We start from the raw sequence: 11374 nt of genomic DNA on the forward strand, positions 1-11374 counted from the left end.
TACTCTTTTGGACTGATTGGAAGTCATTTTATAACTGAAAAATTAGGAAAACTGCTCATTCTTTTAAAATGCATAAATTAAAAAAACAGAATTAGATGTATCTTAAATTTCGACAGCCAATTTTGTTCAAAGTCTACTTAATTTTTCTTTTTATAACTAACTAAAATTATGATTAACTTTAAAATAATCTAACACTAGATAATTTCAACAGTTGGAGTTTTGAGTGATGGCTGTGTGACAAAACTATATCCCAATTATCTATTATCAATTTACCCAGTCAGAGATGATTTACATCTGTATGACTTTACTTTTTTATATAAATTTATTTAATTGGAGGTTAATTACTTTACAATATTGTATTGGTTTTGCCATACATCAACATGAATCTGCCACAGGTATACACGTGTTCCCTATCCTGAACCCCCCTCCCTCCTCCCTCCCCATACCATCCCTCTGGGTCATCCCAGTGCACCAGCCCCAAGCATCCAGTATCATGCATTGAACCTGGACTGGCGATTCATTTCATATATGATACTATACATGTTTCAATGCCATTCTCCCAAATCATCCCTCCCTCTCCCTCTCCCACAGAGTCCAAAAACCTGTTCTATACATCTGTCTCTTTCGCTGTCTCGCAAACAGGGTTACTGTTACCATCTTTCTAAATTCCATATATATGTGTTAGCATACTGTATTGGTGTTTTTCTTTCTGGCTTATCTCACTCTGTATAATCGGCTCCAGTTTCATCCACCTCATTAGAACTGATTCAAATGGATTCTTTTCAATGGCTGAGTAATACTCCATTGTATATATGTACCACAGCTTTCTTATCCATTCATCTGCTGATGGACATCTAGGTTGTGTCCATGTCCTGGCTATTATACACAGTGCTGCGATGAACACTGGGGCACACGTGTCTCTCTTTTAATTCCGGTTTCCTCAGTGTGTATGCCCAGCAGTGGGATTGCTGGGTCATAAGGCAGTTCTATTTCCAGTTTTTTAAGGAATCTCCACAGTGTTCTCCATAGGGGCTGTACTAGTTTGCATTCCCACCAACAGTGTAAGAGGGTTCCCTTTTCTCCACACCCTCTCCAGCATTTATTGCTTGTAGACTTTAGGATCGCAGTCATTCTGACTGGCGTGAAATGGTACCTCATTGTGGTTTAAATTTATCTACATCAGTTAGTTTGGCCAATAGAATAACCAAATCACTAATTTTTATTATGTAATCGCAATCTCTATCAAAAATTTTTCAAAATAAACTGGAACCTTTAAAATAAACATGTAACTTCTATACTTGCAACTTCAATTCTTTCTGAATGGTGAAGAATATTGTTTAAAAAGTAATATTTTTCCCCAAAAAAGCACTCATTAATTTGTCTTCCTAAATAATAAGTTTTAATTTTAAAATATAATTGACTTTAAGAACTATATATTACTTTCTGTGTTTCAGAAATACTATTCAGAAGCCTCCAATATACATTTCAACTTGACTACTCCTTGATAAAATCTCTATTGAGCACTATGGACCTGAGTATATTCATTATTTTAATATGAGGCAGTTTTAAACTTACTAATAACTTTTTAATCATGCTAGTAAGAAAGCAGCATGAGCTACTGTGGAAAACCCAGTACTAAGAGGTATGAAATTATAAATGAATTTTTGGCTTTGCCATGGAGACATTATGTGTCTCTAAAGACATCATAATTTTCTTATTCCATTTACTTCACTGTGTACAGTTCCTCTGCAATAAACCACTCACATACAGTAGATAAAGAAACTTTATCTGACTTATTATTAGACTGTTTTGAAGTTGGGTTAAGAAAACCTGGCATTATTAAAAAGAATGCATTTGAATCAGTTCTAATGAGGTGAATGAAACTGGAGCCTATTATACAGTGAAGTAAGTCAGAAAGAAAAACACCATTACAGTATACTACACATATATGTGGAATTTAGAAAGACGGTAATGATGACCCTATATGCAAGACAGCAGAAGAGACACAGATGTAAAGAACAGACTTTTGGGCTCTGTAGGAGAAGGCGAGGGTGGGATGATTTGAGAGGGTAGCATTGAATCGTGTATATTATCATATGTGAAATAGGTTGCCAGTCCAGGTTCGATGCATGAGACAGGGTGCTCAGGGCTGGTGCATTGGGATGACCCTGAGGGATGGGATGGGGAGAGAGGTGGGAGGGGGGTTCAGGACAGGGAACACATGTACACCCATGGCTGATTCATGTCAATGTATGGCAAAACCACTACAGTACTGTGAAGTAATTAGCTTCCAATTAAAATAAATAAATAAATTTTTTTAAAAAGAAAAGAAAACCTGGCATTTGACTTCAGAAAACCTCATTTTCTTATCAACAATATGGGGAAACTAAACCATAGAAGACTAAGCTGGAGACTAGCACTGGGGAGTGCTCCAGAGATGATCATTTGTGGGGACAAGACAGAAAGAGAAGTGGGGCTGTGCCAGTCACAGCAGGCCTTGGCAGGCCCCAGCGGGGCACTCTGGAGCAGAAACAGCATGGCAGAGTTGTTTCTCAATCAGAATAGGGCCTTCACAAGGTTGCCCTGTATGAGGTGGGTAAGGGTCCACTACTAATACCGGAATCCTTTGTATCAGAAACAATCTAAATCATCAAAACATCTGTGATGAAAGAGTATATACTGTAAGAGTCCATTTAGAGCAAGTTCAAGTACAGGTATGACTAATCTCTGTAATACAGATTGGAAGAGCCACTACCTTTTGAGGCATACTAGCTGGAAGCAGGAATGAGAGGCCTTCAGGGGTGCTGATAATGGTCTAAATCTTGATGTGAACTACACATACATAAAAATTTACACATACACGCACACACATCTATGTGTAATTTTCCCAAAGACTTACAAGACTTATAATATTCCATAAAATACTGGAATATTTTCTAAGATAAACTTTGGACTCTGAAATATGTAAATCGAACATAATTTTTTAAAGCCTACAGTTTTCTATTATTGTGACAATTTGACAATTCTTCTACTCCTTTTGTAATTTTGATGAACAAAATTATTTTAAGTATTTATACTCAAGACATTCAAATACCTCAAAAATGAATCAAGAGATCAAATGATAAATTTGGATATTAAGTGGGCTTAAGAAATCAAATGAAAAAACAATGCTGTGTACCACTGGATAAGGACTTGCCAAACTGCCATCTAAAATCGTAACTACAGTGAAGAGTTGGATAAATTATGACTTAAGTACAATGTATTTTAAAAGACTAAGTATAGTACTGCCACCTAGCAGACAAAGTTGGTAATGACAAACTTCAGTTCTGAAAGGCTAATATACACATCTTATAGAAAATACATGGAGAAGGAAGTGGCAACCCACTCCAGTACTCTTGCCTAGAGAATCCCACGGAGAGAGGAGCCTGGTAGGCTACAGTCCATGGGGTCGCAAAGAATCGGACACGACTGAGTGACTTCACTTTCACTTTCTATAGAAAATACAAAAAGGCTGAACAATACATTATTTAACAATACCTGTCAAAATAGAGCTTAGCAACTATTTGCCAAATTTGGACAACAGTTAAAAAATCAAATACTTTACTCTCAAACAAATAATACAATTTTTAAAACAGCCCTGAGAACTCAAACAACAGTATTTAGTACTGGGAGCTTCTAAGCCTCTCTGGTACAAATCACATTCCAATTTAAAAAACAAACAAGCAAACAAAAAAACAGACGCTTTCTACAAGATTCCAGGACTATACGTTCCAATATACAGTCTATGGGGATAAAAATGGGCAATGGTCAGTAAATTTTGGAGACTCAGCAAACTCTAAATAAAGCCAGTGCTGAGAAAGATAGAGAAAGCACAAGGTGCGCAAGATTTTGGATAGAGATTTTTTTACACAGTATACACTTAAGGAATGACAAGGTCTTTTCTCCTTTAGTGATGTCTGAACATCTGGATTCTAAGAAGCAGGGTCCTCTGAGCTAGAACAGCATAACTTCACCCTTTAAACTCTCCCTCCTCCACAACCCACAATTTTTCTTTCTTTCAGCTTACAGAGCCCTGAAGTTAAAGACTAAGTGAATACCTAGATGGGACCTTATCACCAAAAATGGAGAAAACCTACTTTATGCAGACACTCTAAGGGAAGGGCTGAGGGAAGACGGAGAAGCCTGGAGAAGGGGTCACTGTTGGGGAGACTAGATTACTAAAGAGACAATGAAAGCAACAATATCTCATATCTTTGCCACTTTTCTGAGACAACAGTTCAGATCAGTTCAGTTCAGTCAACAAGTCCCATCATTTTACTGCACCTGAGCATTGTCACCCAAACAGCAGTCAGCACAAATGAAAGGATACATGGCCACCAGGCAAACACAGGCAGCTAAAGAGACCCTCACAATTACCACGTAAAACAGCCACACTGGCACACAATCACATTGTAAAACAGACCCTAACACAGAAGCGAACAGTCCAGCACAAAGCAACTAGTGATCAAACACAACTGATATACATGGAAATGGAGAGATAAGGTTCTAGACGGGCTTTGCCAAAAACCAGCTGTGTGATCCAGGGAAGAGGCAGTGACAGAATTGATACTATGCAACGCAGTGGTCAGACATCAACTGAATGAAGGGTTTATACACACTGAAAACATCCAGCAGTCAGGAGAGGAAAATTCTAACTAGGGTTTAACCCAAGCCATTGCATATCTCCAGTGAGTGACTGAGTGTTTGCTCAGTCGTGTCTGACTCCTTGTGACCCCCATGGACTGTAGCCCACCAGGCTCCTCTGTCCATGGGACTCTCTAGGCAAGAATACTGGCGTGAGTTGCCATTTCCTTCTCTACATATCTCTAGGGCACAGTCCAATTATCTGTGTTGACCAGTGTAGTATTTCCAGAGTGTGTTCCACAGCAGAACAGAATTAACAGTGATAGCTATCTCATTAAATGGGTTTCATAGCCAAGTGTGCAGGAAATGTCCCTATTGTAAACCACCAACCTCAGAGATTCATAATGTACTTTACTTTAGTACAGTAAAGGCTCTGAGAAATGCTTATAGTTACCTGTATAATTTTAATACTTTTCCAAGCCATTAGATGATTAAACCATTTTTTTGCTTATATATATATATATATAAAACCACTGAAAAACACTCTTTGCCATTCCTCAAAAAATTAATTACAGTAGTCCCCCTTACCCACAGGAGACACGTTTCAAAATCCCCAGTGGAGGCCTGAAACTGCAGATGGTATCAAACCCTACATACACTATGTTTTTTTTCTAAATACACATATCTAAGATAAAGTTCAATTTATAAATCAGGCACAGTAAGAGAATATCTGAATTGCTGGCATCCCTACTCTTGTACTTTGGGGCCATTATTAAGTAAAATAAGGGCTCCTTTGAAAACAAGCACTATGACACCTTGACAAATCTGATAACTCACCCAGCTAGAAAATAACTAAAAGGCTGTAGTGTGTACAATGTGGATACATAAGACAGATAATTCACATCCTAGGCAAGACAGAGCAGAACTACACCATATTTCATCATACTACTCAGAATGGCACACAACTTATGAATTATTCCTGGAATTTTTCCACTTAATATTTTCTGACAGTGGTTGACTGCGGTAACTGAAACCACAGAAAGCAAAACCAGGGATAAGGGGGGATTATTGAACCATTTGACCCAGCGATTCCACTTCTGGGTATATACCCAAAAAAGTGAAAGCCAAGGACTCAGACATTTGTACACCAATCTTCACAAGAGTCAAACCCTGGAAACAACCCAAATGTCTCTTGATAGATGAATGAATAAATAAAATACAGTTTATACATACAATGGAGTATCATTCACCCTTAACAAGAATGAAATTCTAATACACATTATAACATGTATGAACCTTAAAGACATTATGCTGAGTTAAATAAACCAGACACAAAAGATAAATACTGCATGATTCCAAGTATAAGACACACCTAAACAGTCAAACTCATAGAGACAGAAAGTAGAATATTGGTGACCAGTGGACGGAGGAAAGGAGAATAGGGGTTTATTGTTTAATGGGTACAGCTTCAGTGTGGGATAATGAAAAAGTCCCAGAGATGGCCAGTGGTGATGCCTACACAAGAGAGCGAATGCATTTAGTATCACAGAACCGTAAACTTAAAAATGACTGAACTGGTAGATTTGATGTCTATTTTACACAATAAAATAGTAAATGTTACATGTATTTACACAGTTAAAAAGAAAACTGCCAAATTCTGGGTGAGTTTTCTCTTAATTCTAATACCATGTTATTATGAAACAGCTAAAATGATCAATACAAATTACCTTACCTCAGCTATACAACAAATTGACCCCAAGGCTTCTCCACGAAAACCATACGTTGTCAAATTTTCAAGATCTTCATGACTACTTATTTTGGAGGTGTAGTACTTCACTGCCATTACAGGTGCATCAATAGCCTTGATACCCTCACCATTGTCTCGCACCTCAATTTTATCAAATCCATAGTTTTCCTATGAAAAGTTCAACAATACTTTTAGTATATAAAGACATTAAACTATTATCACATTTAGAGACAGAAGGCAACACAAATGAAACAGTTTTGCCATTTATCTATCTCTTATGGAAACTTAGGAGTTCCCTGGTAGCTTAGTTGACTAAGAATCTGCCTGCAATGCAGGAGAATGAGGTTCGATTCCTGAGTCAGGAAAAAACCCCAGAGAAGGGATAGGCTACTCGCTCCATTATTCTTGTACTTTCCTGGTGGCTCAGATGGTAACGAATCCAGTTGCAATGTGGGAGATCTGGGGTCGATCCCTGGGTTGGGATGATCCCCTGGAGGAGGGCATGGCAACCCACTCCAGTATTGTCGCCTGGAGAATTACCATGGTCAGAGGAGCCTGGTGGGCTACAGCCCATGGGGTTGCAAAGAGTTGGACACGACTGAGCAACGAAGCACAGCACAGCACAGCATGTAAACTTAACATTAAGCAAGTTAAGAGATTAAATTCTTAACTCTACCAATTCCTAGTTATGGTACAATGGGCAAGTTCCTTGTTTTCCTTGGACTCAGATTCAGTGTAAAATAATAGCAGTATGATCTTCAAGGTTCCCTTGAATTGTTTCCATATAATAGGTATTTACATTTAAATTTATGTTTAAACTTCCCCAGAAATATTCTTCAGTTATATAGACCTTTGTATATATTATTGCAGTTGTTCAGTCACTAAGTCGTATCCAACTCTTTGCAAGCCCATGGGCTGCAGCCACCAGGCTTCTCTGTCATCCTCTACTGGAGTTTGCTCAAATTCATATCCACTGAATTGGTGATGTTATATAACCATCTCATCCTCTGCTGCCCCGTTCTCCTCCTGCCCTCAATCTTTCCCAGCATCAAACCTTTTCCAGTGACACGGCCTCCCATCAGGTAATCAAAGAACGAGAGCTTCAGCATCAGTCCTTCCGATGCATATTCAGGGATGATTTCCTTCAGGATGGACTGATTGGATCTCCTTGCAGTTCCAGGGACTCTGAAGAGACTTCTCCAACACCACACTTCAAAATCATCAATGATTCAGCACTCAGTCTTCTTTATGGTCCAACTCTCTCATCCGCACATGACCACCGGAAAAACCAAAGCCTTGACTATATGGACATTTGTTGGCAAAGTGATGTCTCCGCTTTTTAATATGCTGTCTAGGCAACCCACTCCAGTGTTCTTGCCTGGAGAATCCCAGGGATGGGAGAGCCTGGTGGGCTGCCGTCTACGGGTCGCACAGAGTCGGACACGACTGAAGCGACTTAGCGGCAGCAGGTGTGTCACAGCATTTCTTCCAAAGAGCAAGCGTCTTTCAATTTCATGGCTGCAGTCACCATCTGCAGTGATTTTTGGAGCCCAAGAAAAGAAAATCTGTCACTGCTTCCACATTTTCCCCTTCTATTTGCCATGAAGTAATGGGACCGGATGCCAAGATCTTAGTTTTCTGAATGCTGAGTTTCAAGCCAGCTTTTTCACTCTCCTCTTTCACCCTCATCAAGAGGCCCTTCTGTTTCTCTTCACTTTCTGCATTAGAGTGGTATCATCTACATATCTGAGGTTGTTGGTATTTCTCCCAGCAATCTTGATTCCTGCTTGTGAGTTATCCAGCTCAGCATTTTGCATGAAGTACTCTGCCTATCATCCATGTGTCCTGGGTGGTCCTGCATGGCATGGCTCATAGCTTCACTGAGTTACGCAAGTCCCTGCACCATGACAAGGCTGAAGGGTGCTTTGTGTATATATAACCTCCCAAATAAAACAGAACAACATCACCATCAAAACAACACCCGATTCTTCCCACCAAGAGCCCAGCAACTATCAATATTCAATCTGATTTTTAATATTTTCTCTCTTGAACTAGCTATTGTAGTCATAAATAGAAATCTGTTAATTATGACTTTCTGAATTTCTTTCTGCAAATAGTTACCTAACAGATTGCTGAGAAAATACACCTAATTAGCAATTTCAGTGAGTTTTTAATTTGGAAATGGAGAAGGAAAAACAAATCATAGCTTAATATGGGTAATTTAATACTAAAAATATGCATACATTGCAAATACAAAGCATAAATTCCTATGGTCATCACACTTTCTGTGAGTACACATTTTAAATTTGGTAGCAAACTTCTATCATAAGCTTTACTTCACAGAGTTTTATGTGTATGGCCATAAATGCAAGTTATATAGGGAAAAAAAATCTTCCTACAATTATAATGACTATTATTTAAAAATAATACAGTACCTTTTTAATAACCTAAAATTATATGATACTGTGTCATTCTTTTTTAGATAAATTATAAATACAAGGTTCTGGGGAGAGTCACCTAAGATTTAGTTTCTTATCTCTCCCTTAATCTAAAATTATGATCCTGGTGATAGCTTGTCTACTTTGTTTTATAGAAAAATAATTAACTATAGAAATGTCAGTCTTTCAATACAAGTAAAAACTCAAGGCATCTGAGTAAAATAATACAAACATCTGTTTAGGAGTCTGAAATAATGTCAACATATTTAATTTACTTATTATGAAAACATTCCTACCCAGGACAGTTATTACTATATGAAACTATAATAAAACAGATCTTATTATATAGAGCAAAAGAGTTGTTTTAAAATTCTACAAACCAGAAACGGATAAATGTCAAGAGACTTAAATATATAACCAGATAAAAATGTGTACTTTAATTTCCTTTTTAAAGAGGACTTCTGTTGGCTTTGTAAAACTGTTTTTTAAAACTGTATTTTTCTTCCAAGACCTTTCAGAATAAGATTTATGTTTGCCTGCTTAAGATTCTTTACATTAAATTTGTGTTATAATTATCTAATCCTATTTAAGTATTATCAACTATATTCTAATCAGACTGAACTATATAAAATGTTTAAGAAAAAGGAAATGTCTTTCATTTTTTTCATATTTATAAGTGAAGTGAAGTGAAGTCGCTCAGTCGTGTCCGACTCTTTGCTACCCCATGGAGTATATAGCCCACCAGGCTTCTCTGTCCATGGGATTTTCCAGGCAAGAATACTGGAGTGGATTGCCATTTCCTTCTCCAGGAGATCTTCCCAACCCAGGGATCAAACCCAGGTCTCCCGCATTGCAGGAAGATGCTTTAACCTCTGAGCCACCAGGGAAGCTTTTACTGTATCATTTAAAATCAAAGTACAAGTTTGACATAGGATAGAACAGTGGTTCTCACCATCAACCAGAAACTTCTAAAAAACACAAATTTGGGGCCCTACCTAGAATATGAAATTCTAGGGCCCAATAACTGTTTTAACAAACTCACGAGGATTACTGATGCACCCAAGTGTTGTGAGAACCACTAGCACTGACGAAAAATCTTGAAAGGTTTTAGAGTCATAAAGATCTGCAATATAATCTCAGCTCCACTACTTACTACCATACTTACATGACTTTGGGAAAGTTCTTAGAACCTTAGTTATTTGTAAAATGGGTAGCGGTAGCTAATTTATAGTTTTTATAAGGATAAAAAGGGATAACATATATATATATATACATGTATATGAAAAAGGAAGGTCTCTTTCCTACAAAGATATTCATATCAGTATTCTTGCTAATGCCATAATACCAGAAATAATATGAATATCTGATGATCAGGAGATTATTAAAAAATGCATTCTTACATTCACTCAAACAAATTTATTTACCATTTATGTACCAGATACTGAACAGGTATAGAGAACACAAAAAAATATAGACCTTACCTCCATGAGCTAGTAATTTACAATAGAGGTGGTAGAGGTTCAGACTCATTGCAAGAAATCATAGTAAGTGTCATAAATCATATTAACTCAAATGATTTAATATGTAGCACTTAAATTTAAAAATGTGAAAACTATGAAGCAACAAAGGACACAGTTCTAAAAGAAGATAAAGTAGAAAAAAACAAAATACAAATGAGAATATATAAAACAAATAAGCACATACAATCAAGGGTAAGTAATAGCAGAAAATATGGACAAATTAAGTTCATTTATGTGAAAGAGTCCTCAAGAATAAGCATTCCTTTATGACTTCCTTTAGTGTTACTGTATATTGATTTAAACTAAAATGCATTTTTAAGGATTTACTCTTAAATAAGACAAAGTATTCAATGTTCTAAAAATAATTTACTGGTATATAAAGAAATAAAAGGTAACAGGTGTAAGGAGAAAACATCTGTCCAACTCTTTTTTTGCTTTAAAGGTTAGTGTCAGTTAGTGTTAGTCACTCAGTCATGCCCGACTCTTGGTGACCCCATGGACTGCAGTCCACCAGGCTCCTCTGTCCATGAGATTTTCCAGGCAAGGATACTGGAGTGGGTTGCCATTTCCTTCTCCAGGGGGTCTTTCCAACCCAGGGATCGAACCTGGGTCTCCTGCATTGCAAGCAGATTCTTTACCAACTGAGCTACAAGGGAAGCAGCATCTCAAGAACACTCACCAGTTTAACATCTATGCTTGTGGCACCGGCATCCAAGGAGTTTTCAATGAGCTCTTTTACAACGCTGACCACGGAAGTGATTATTTGAGAGCTTGAAAGTAGGCGAACTGTTGCTGCGGACAACTGTTTCATTCTAGCTTTCAGCACAGTAGCTAGAAAATAAACCATAAGATGTAAAAATAAATATTGTTAAACATTCCTAACAGAACTGATAGCAGTTTGGTTACAAGTCTCATTGTATGTCAGGCTCTACTGTTAAGCACATACAGTATTAAATTGCTTATTTATTATGAATATCCTTTAAACTCAATGCCATTATCATCTGCATATTGTAAGACTAAGGCACAGAGAAATTATTTGGTAAGTC

At 37.4% G+C, this 11374-nt stretch overlaps 1 protein-coding gene across 5 annotated transcripts in view; it reads right to left on the reverse strand.

Annotated features, from left to right (window-relative positions):
* The window catches only part of PMS1 (PMS1 homolog 1, mismatch repair system component), a 103551-nt gene extending 92412 nt beyond the window's left edge, over nt 1-11139 (reverse strand). For 4 of the 5 annotated variants that reach the window (XM_068968048.1, XM_068968045.1, XM_068968047.1 and 1 more), the window contains exons 1-2: nt 11008-11139; nt 6356-6538 (exon numbers count right to left, since the gene is read on the reverse strand). In XM_068968048.1, coding sequence (XP_068824149.1) covers nt 6356-6538; nt 11008-11139 — 315 coding nt within the window. The remainder of the gene's footprint in view (nt 1-6355; nt 6539-11007) is intronic. The other variant, XM_068968046.1, reaches the window with a different exon arrangement.
* Between the last annotated feature and the right edge of the window lie 235 nt (nt 11140-11374).

The sequence above is a fragment of the Capricornis sumatraensis genome, chromosome 3, assembly GCF_032405125.1.
Source record: "Capricornis sumatraensis isolate serow.1 chromosome 3, serow.2, whole genome shotgun sequence".
In the NCBI taxonomy this organism is placed as follows: Eukaryota; Metazoa; Chordata; class Mammalia; order Artiodactyla; family Bovidae; genus Capricornis; species Capricornis sumatraensis.